General features: G+C 45.7%; 1 protein-coding gene across 2 annotated transcripts in view; it reads right to left on the reverse strand.

The window, feature by feature from the left end:
- Positions 1 to 448: 448 nt before the first annotated feature.
- Positions 449 to 9,382, reverse strand: part of LOC120572750 (mucin-2-like) — a 14,796-nt gene continuing 5,862 nt past the window's right edge. For both annotated transcript variants that reach the window (XM_039822166.1, XM_039822165.1), the window contains exons 2-5: positions 8,457 to 9,382; positions 7,619 to 7,780; positions 4,721 to 4,925; positions 449 to 3,141 (exon numbers count right to left, since the gene is read on the reverse strand). The exon at positions 8,457 to 9,382 is cut by the window's right edge and continues 50 nt beyond it. In XM_039822166.1, the coding sequence (XP_039678100.1) occupies positions 858 to 3,141; positions 4,721 to 4,925; positions 7,619 to 7,780; positions 8,457 to 8,601 (2,796 nt within the window). In that variant the 5' untranslated portion in view covers positions 8,602 to 9,382 and the 3' untranslated portion in view covers positions 449 to 857. The remainder of the gene's footprint in view (positions 3,142 to 4,720; positions 4,926 to 7,618; positions 7,781 to 8,456) is intronic.

The following is a 9,382-nucleotide window of genomic DNA, read 5'->3' on the forward strand; positions in this document are numbered from 1 at the left end:
ATCTGTACGCACACAGCCTGTGTCTGTCTCTCAGGTCTTTATAACAGCCTGTCTCTGTCTCTCAGGTCTTTATAACAGCCTGTCTCTGTCTCTCAGGTCTTTATAACAGCCTGTCTGTCTCTCAGTTGTTTCCTAACATTCACCTTTTCATACTACTCCCTACGGCGTCAATTCACACGCAATCGCGAGGTAATGTAAGTCGATGGGGGCCAAACGGAGTTGATAAACACGCTAAAAAGCCAGCATGCGTCTTGATAACACGCCAATAATGGCATATGAATTGGCGTGTCATACATACGCCACTTTATGAGATCAGTCTGAGCTTTTAGTTCATAGCCACTACTTCTTAAACAACTCTCCACAGTTACGTAATGGCGGATTGCTAAATGATCTTTGTGTGAACTGTAAAACTTCTGTTAGGTTCAAAATGGGGACCAAGGTTCAATATAGGGACCAGGTTTTTCTTGACATTTTACAAACAGCTGACACCAGTTTTGTCTCGTGGTTGTTGTTAAAACTGTATCCACTCTGGATGCAATCTGAGTAAATGCCTCTCCACTCGCCATGCAGAATCTTCCCGAACCACATCTGACTAAAAATCCCAAACTAACAGCTGAGGAAACCACGATGTAATGATCTAACGCTTCGTGTAGAATCTCTTCCTAACTTTCACCTAACACCTATGCTGGTCCGACAACGTTATTAACGTGACGTAACTGATCCACAATTAGGTTTGTGTTCAAAACCTCTGCGGTTACAGACCAATCTAAAAAAAAAAAAAAACGTTTCAAGAGGTGGACGCCATTATTAACATTTATCCCTTGTCTGGGTGACGAATTATTGACTAATTCCGTCAATCACACGGTCTCCATGACAATGACGATTTTGCAACTGTCCTCGGACGTTGACGTTGGCGTTGGCGTTGGCGTGGAGTTACACAGTATAAGTCCTTCCCCTGTGGTCACCTGACCTCTGGCAGGGCAGTCCACGCTGTCATGGAGATCAGTGTTTCCACCTCCTTTTGTATCCCTCTCCCCTCCTCCTCCTCCTCCTCCTCCTCCTCCTCTCCGGCCATCCTCCTTCCTTTCCCTCTCCTCCTCTTCCTCTTCCTCCTCCTCATCCTCCTCCTCCTCCACCCGACACCTGCACACCTCGATGCCAGAGTCACCGGTAAGCCGCCGGTGTCTATACTGGCTCTCATCTGCTCCCATGTCCTCATCTTCATCATCATCATTGTCCTCCTCCTTCTCCTGGTCCTCCTCTCCTTCCTCCCAGCACGGAGGTCCCGGTTCAAAGATGTCCACGCAGGGGGAAAAGAGAGTTTGTTTCGGAGGGGACTGAGTAGCACGAGGCGAGGGGGAGAGGGAGGAAGCATGGCCGGAGGAGGATCCACCTTTGTTGGACTGGTGCAGAGCACTGAGGGGGTCAAGGAGTAAAGCTGGGGCCGGGAGGGAAGTAGCAGAAGACAGGGCTGGAAAGGTGGGGAGGGAAGAAGGAGAAGGAAGGGATGGGGTCAAGGCCACAGGGGAAGTGTAAGAAGATTCAGAGTCTATGGTTATGGCTGGGCAGGAGGAAGGAGAAGAAGAGGATGCCTGTGTTGGGAAAGTGAGCACTGGGGCAGGAGTAGACAGTGGACCTGATCTAGAGCCCACTGACTCTGACGATTGAGACAGGACCAGAGAAGGACCTGAATCAGCTGGTACTGCAGCTGGATCGAGACAAGATACCAGAACGGCAACAGACCCTGGGTGTTGGGGCAAGCTTGATGTTGGGCTGGGAGGGACCAGGCAATGGGCTAACGTAGGTGCATCTGTAGCAAGGATAAGGTTTGAATGTGCAGGTGTTACAATGGTATTAGTTTCACAGTCTAGGACTATTTTAGGTCGTAGGTTTGGCACGAGGGTAAGGTTTGTAGGTACTAGGTCTAGAGTTTGGGTAAAGGGAGTTAGAATTGGGTCTGTAACTTGGTAAATGTTTGAAAGAACTGGGTCTGGAACTTGGGTAATGTTTGAAGGTAGTTGTTTTGGTACTTGGATAAGACTTGAAGGTACTGGAGCAGGAGCTTGGGTAAGGTTTGTAAGTATTGGATCTGGACCTTGGGTAAAGTTTGAAGGTACTGGGGAAGGAACTTGGGTAAAGTTTGAAGGTACTGGGGAAGGAACTTGGGTAAAGTTTGAAGGTACAGGGGAAGGAACCTGGGTAATGTTTGAAGGTACAGGGGAAGGAACCTGGGTAATGTTTGAAGGTACTGGGGAAGGAACTTGGGTAAAGTTTGATGATACTGGGGAAGGAACCTGGGTAAAGTTTGAAGGTACTTGGGAAGGAACTTGGGTAAAGTTTGAAGGTACTGGGGAAGGAACTTGGGTAATGTTTGAAGGTCCCGGGATCGGCACAAGGCTAGGATTTGGGTCTGAGGTTGGGAGACCAGCAGAGCTTGTTATCAGGGTCAAAGTTCTTCTATCGTCTGGGGACAGTATTGAGGTTGGGCTACTAGAAAGGGTAGTGGTATCAAAAGTTCTTGTTAGATCGAGGGTTTGGGTTTCTGTAGGGCTGTCAGAAGTGCAAGCTGTTGGGGTAGGAGGGCCTGACATTGAGGTGATTTTTGGGGCAGGGGTAGTTTCGGGGCCCTCAGCTGGACCCTCAATGCTTGTTATCTGGATGGAGGGGAGTGTTGTGTCAACAACACTTGGACTAGGGAGTGTAATTGGGCTGACAAGTGGGGTACACGGTGCTAGGTCGAGCTGTTGCTTCATGGGAGATGTAGTTAGAACAGAAAGAGCCACCTCTGTCCCGGGAGAGGGCAGAGGCTGAGGGGAGGCCGCCCTGGTAACAACCGCCACGGTAACAGCCTGGTTGGGAACCGATGAATCAGTGGAATCGGGTTCCTGTGCTCCATTAGCGTCTTCATCAACGATGTCAACGGCCACTGCGCCAACCATCCTCTCAGAAACAAATCGTGTTTCATTTACCTCCAAACAGGTTGCAGCGGCGGAGATGGTTTCCAAAGTGACATCGAAAGTGAGGGGCGTGGCCTCGCCAGGCGTGGTGGCGTGGCTCGTGTCGGTCTCATACGTGACGGGTGCCGAAAGGGAGGAGCTACACGGAGAGGAGGGGCAGCAGGAGTCACAGGAACAACTGGAGCTACAGGGGTGAATCACACACACATTATTCATCTAAAATTCATGAAACCATGAGAAAACGATTACTGTGCTCAGTGTTGTGTTGTGTAGTGCATTTCATCCTACAACCAAAACAATACACATCAAAGTGTTCAGATCATTTCAAAGGAATTTGCTGTCATTGATTTAAGTAAATTCATTTTCAATATACCGGTACTATGGGTATCATAACTCTCTGAATTCATAATAAAATTTTTGATTTAGACATTTTGGCCATGGTGTCTTGAAAAGTCAAGCTGCTGGCTACCCTGTGTCTTTAGCTGCATGCTACCAGCCGGTAAGCTACGTTACCCTGTGTCTTTAGCTGCATGCTACCAGCCGGTAAGCTTACGTTACCCTGTGTCTTTAGCTGCATGCTACCAGCCGGTAAGCTTATGTTACCCTGTGTCTTTAGCTGCATGCTACCGGCCGGTAAGCTTATGTTACCCTGTGTCTTTAGCTGCATGCTACCAGCCGGTAAGCTAACGTTACCCTGTGTCTTTAGCTGCATGCTACCAGCCGGTAAGCTTACGTTACCCTGTGTCTTTAGCTGCATGCTACCAGCCGGTAAGCTTACGTTACCCTGTGTCTTTAGCTGCATGCTACCAGCCAGTAAGCTTACATTACCCTGTGTCTTTAGCTGCATGCTACCAGCCGGTAAGCTTATGTTACCCTGTGTCTTTAGCTGCATGCAACCAGCCGGTAAGCTAACGTTACCCTGTGTCTTTAGCTGCATGCTACCAGCCAGTAAGCTTACGTTACCCTGTGTCTTTAGCTGCATGCAACCAGCCGGTAAGCTAACGTTACCCTGTGTCTTTAGCTGCATGCTACCAGCCAGTAAGCTTACGTTACCCTGTGTCTTTAGCTGCATGCAACCAGCCGGTAAGCTAATGTTACCCTGTGTCTTTAGCTGCATGCTACCAGCCAGTAAGCTGACACTACCCTCTGCCTTTAGCTGCATGCTACCAGCCAGTAAGCTTACGTTACCCTGTGTCTTTAGCTGCATGCTACCAGCCAGTAGGCTTACGTTACCCTGTGTCTTTAGCTGCATGCAACCAACCGGTAAGCTAACGTTACCCTGTGTCTTTAGCTGCATGCTACCAGCCAGTAATCTTACGTTACCCTGTGTCTTTAGCTGCATGCTACCAGCAGGTAAGCTTACGTTACCCTGTGTCTTAAGCTGCATGCAACAAGCCGGTAAGCTAACGTTACACTGTGTCTTAAGCTGCATGCAACAAGCCGGTAAGCTAACGTTACCCTGTGTCTTGCGCTACAGGCTGCCCGGCGGTAAACGTTACCCTGCCGTGTTCGCTGCATGCAACAAGCCGGTAAGCTAACGTTACCCCTGTGTCTTAAGCTGCATGCAACAAGCCGGTAAGCTAACGTTACCCTGTGTCTTAAGCTGCATGCAACAAGCCGGTAAGCTTATGTTACCCTGTGTCTTTAGCTGTCGTCAGTATTTACTGAACTGCTAATATTATATCCACATGTTTGAGTACTGCTGCTTGTTTCCCCGTGGCGTGCGGTGCGAGTAGCTGCAGCAGCGCTAGCAGCAGTGTTACCTGTTGTCGGAGCTGAGCGAGGAGGGGCCCGTGCTGATTGGCCGGTGCAGCAGCGGGTCGTGCTGCGTGAGCAGGTGGGGGTCAGCGGCGCGGGGGGGCTGCGGGTAACGTGGGGAGGTGAACACAGAGCTGTAGGGAGGAGGAGGGGTGGAGGGTTGGGCTGCCACCTCCTCATAGGACGGCAGCTTCAGAGACGCCAGGAAACCTGAAAACAGAAGAGGGTTTGAGCGAAGAAGTTCAGGGCTCCAGACTAACTTTTTTCAAGGAGCACAGTGGCCCCCAGGTAAAGATTTGAGGGGTGCAACCGGAAAACTTAGGGGCACACACCGTAAATCAACATGCTAACCAAATATTCACATTTCTACTAATTTCCACTGTATTACTAACAAATACTTTGATAATAGATGCAGAAATTACAATGTGCTGTTTCAAATTCAGTGTCACTTTTGAAGACGCAACATAGAAGGTAAACTGACAGCCCCAATGCCTTCATGATAGTAAAAATATATATATATATATATATATATATACAGTACAGGCCAAAAGTTTGGACACACCTTCTCATTCAATGTGTGTCTTTATTTTCATGACTATTTACATTGTAGATTCTCACTGAAGGCATCAAAACTATGAATGAACACATATGGAATTATGTACTTAACAAAAAGGTGTGAAATAACTGAAAACATGTCTTATATTTTAGATTCTTCAAAGTAGCCACCCTTTGCTTTTTTTATTAATAAGGGAACAAATTCCACTAATGAACCCTGACAAAGCACACCTGTGAAGGTAAAACCATTTCAGGTGACTACCTCATGAAGCTCATTGAGAGAACACCAAGGGTTTGCAGAGTTATCAAAAAAAAGCAAAGGGTGGCTACTTTGAAGAATCTAAAATATAAGACATGTTTTCAGTTATTTCACACTTTTTTGTTAAGTACATAATTCCATATGTGTTCATTCATAGTTCTGATGCCTTCAGTGAGAATCTACAATGTAAATAGTCATGAAAATAAAGAAACACATTGAATGAGAAGGTGTGTCCAAACTTTTGGCCTGTACTGTACTTAACAAAAAAGTGTGTAGTAACTGAAAACATGTCTTATATTCTAGTTTCTTCAAAGTAGCCACCCTTTGCTCTGATTACTGCTTTGCACACTCTTGGCATTCTCTTGATGAGCTTCAAGAGGTAGTCACCTGAAATGGTTTTCCAACAGTCTTGAAGGAGTTCCCAGATTTGCCGATTTTGAGTAAAGTAATCAACAGGTTATCTGCCCGTGTTAAGTAGGGAGGGATGGTTAGGCAACGAAATGTAATGCATGCCCCTACGGTTTTTCTTCTTCTAAAAGTTCTCATGAAACGAGGAAGGGACATAGCGTCTTTTTATTTTGCCCCAGTAAACAAAAAAAGTGAGAGAAACAAATGAAGGTGTTGAGGAGCAGGAAGAGGGAGAGCCAGAGGAGTCGCTGGAGGATGGAGAGAGGGCATGGGATGAAAGGGAGGGCTCTGACATAGAGAGGGAGATTCCAGAGGGTGAGGAGGATGAAGAGGAGGGTGAGGAAGAAGAAAACCTACAGGGACAGAGAGAGAGGAACAGCCAGAGGGGACAGCAAGTGGATCCATGTGGATCAAGTACTGCACCATCAGGTCTGTGATGAAGAAGGTTCTTACTAATTTAATCATAGGCCTACTGTGTGTCCTTAAAATGGTGCTTTCTGCTGTAAACTCTTTTTTTTGTGTCAATGTGGCTCGGTTTCTTTTTTTTTAAGTAAGTACTTGGCCTACATTTTGAAATACATGCAGATATACATGCATACAGTGGTATGCATGGGTTTAGAAACCCATGCTAAAGTTGACTCAAAAGAGGAATTAAAAAATCATCGTTTGGAAATTTGAGCTTAATGCCTTAGTTAAAAAAATGAGAAAAAGTCCAACCTTTAAGGATACCAGTTTTCTTTGTGAATGAATAATGTATCGTAAATAAATAAATGTTCTTCCTTAAAATACAGAGGGCATAAGTCAGTCCAGCCCTATGTTAAATTCCCATAGAGGCAGGCAGACTTTTATTTTGAAAGGTCAGTTATTTCATGGATCCTTTGGCCATACCCCCCACACATCATCACATACCCTTCACCATCAGGATGCATAGTATCCTGGATCCATGAAATAACTGGCCTTCCAAAATAAAAGTCTGCCTGCCTCTATGGGAATTTAACATAATAATAATAATAATAATAATAATAAATTGAATTTATATAGCGCTTTTCATGGACTCAGGGGTGGACTAACTAATGCCCCCCTGTATTTTAAGGAAGAACATTTATTTATGTACGTCATTAATCATTCACAAAGAAAACTGGTGTCCTTAAAGGATTGATTTTTCCTCTTTTTTTTTTTAAATTAAGGCATTAAGATCAATTTCCAAAAGATTTTTTTTTGTTTTTATTCCTCTTTCAACTTTAGCATGGGTGTCTAAACTCATGCATACCACTGTAAGTAAAGACATTTTATAGTTGTGCCCTATGTTTACTGTCCATCTTTCTACAGATAGCAGCAAGTCCAAGAATGATGTACCAGTACAGCCCAACTTGAATATATTCCCAACCATTTTTGATGGGGGACAGAAGACCGAGCTTCAGGCCAATCCATGGCTCGAGTATTCTGTCATGATGGACTCTACATATTGCTATGCATGTAGACATTTTTAATTTTTTATGGCACCTGCACTCATTCTTGTACAAAATAAATGTTTATATGATTTTAAAGTAAAATAAAGTTTTATAATCTTTAAATATCATTTGTTGCCATTTTTCTATGTGCCCCTCTGGTTAAACACTGGCCACTCATACAGACAGACAGACACACACTCATACAGACAGACAGACAGGCGGTGTCTTACTGAGGTCCAGCATGGAGGAGGGGTATGAGTTGGCTCCGTGGTAGGCCAGCAGGCTGATCTCTCTCTGTCTCTGCTGCTGCTGGACTCTCTGCTTGGCCCGTCGGTGTCGGTACGCACAGCAGCAGCTGAACAGGATCAGGACGGTCCACAGCAACCAGAACCCTGCACACACAGAGGTACTAAGCACACTTACTCAAGCACTTCACTTACAGGGTGAGTTGTTGTTGGGTTTTTTCAACCTGAACCCTATTTTCCCAAGTCTTTTGTGACTGATAGGAAAAACATATCTTTGAAATTGAAAGATTTGAAAGCCCTGAAATCACCATCACCAATCTCCCACCAGACTCCATGTAAATAATCAGCACTTTTAGCATCATAAAACACAGTTCATTCAAAGTGGACAGAAACTAAATAGAACTACCAAAAGCCGTCTTGGTTCATATTTCCACTGTTCCGACAATCACCGCTACAGGTTGAAAAAAACCACTTAATTCACCCATTTACATGTGGAGATATGCTGGCTCTATACATGCTAAAAGTCCTGATTATTTACATGGAGTCTGGTGGAGATATGCTGCCTCTATACACGCTAAAAGTCCTGATTATTTACATGGAGTCTGGTGGAGATATGCTGCCTCTATACACGCTAAAAGTCCTGATTATTTACATGGAGTCTGGTGGAGTTTGGTGACGGTGATTTTGGGGCTGTTTCATGTTAAACTAAAAGGATCTTACTCTTTAACTAAAAGCTCTATCTCTGTAGGGATCCTTTCCATAATGTTGTCAGATACTTAGTACAATAATCTGAGTATGTCAGCGGCAAATAAATATAACTTACACCAGAGTTCGTAGTAGTAGGTGCAGCAGCCGGTCTCTCCGCAGCAGTGTCCCGTCTCACACAGGTAGCCTCCGTTAGCGTTGGCGCCGGGGCAGTACCGCGGTCTCCCCAGCAGGGGCAGGCTGCCACCGGAGTGGTACTCCATCGCACCCCCGCTCTGCCCGCACCTAGCCCCGCGCCACCGCTAACCGCTAACCACTCGCCCCACTAAGCAGCTAGCGAGCTGTTAGCTCGCCAAAAATACACGTGACCCTGGGCGGACCCCCAGCTACATTTTTAGGGGGTATTTATTTTCTAACGTAATTTTATTCCCGGAAAAGAGGTTTAGCTGTTGGTAGGACTGTGCTAAGCTGTTAGCTGTTAACTGTGAGTAGCTTCAAAATGAAAGCTAAATCTACATTTTCAGAGAAGGGCGAAATACAAATAGTTTAGTTTCTGCTCAGTGAAGCTGCTGCTAGCTGCTATCTGCTATCTGCTAGCTGCTAGCTGCTAGCTGCTATCTTCTATCTGCTAGCTGCTAGCTGCTATCTGCTATCTGCTAGCTGCTAGCTGCTATCCGCTAGCTGCTAGCTGCTATCTGCTATCTGCTAGCTGCTAGCCAGGCAGCTTAAGCGTCATTTGTTTCTACTACTTCTACACCTACTGAGCTCATAACCGAGTAAGATAACGTGGAAGGGGGTGTACAATTCAGGGGCCTGACATTTGAAGCATTGTGCCCCCTAGAAATCACCTGCAAAACTCAAGCTAACAAGCTAAGGGCCCAGGTCCGTTAGCATCAACAGCTAGCTGCTGTACGGAGGTGAACAGAGCTCTGCGAGCTAACGACAGCTAACTGTGCGGACTACTGCAGCAGAATACTACAAGTACTGCAGCAGAATACTACAAGTACTGCAGCAGAATACTACAAGTACTGCAGCTGTTGTAGT

This window comes from Perca fluviatilis, chromosome 14, assembly GCF_010015445.1.
Source record: "Perca fluviatilis chromosome 14, GENO_Pfluv_1.0, whole genome shotgun sequence".
NCBI lineage: Eukaryota > Metazoa > Chordata > Actinopteri > Perciformes > Percidae > Perca > Perca fluviatilis.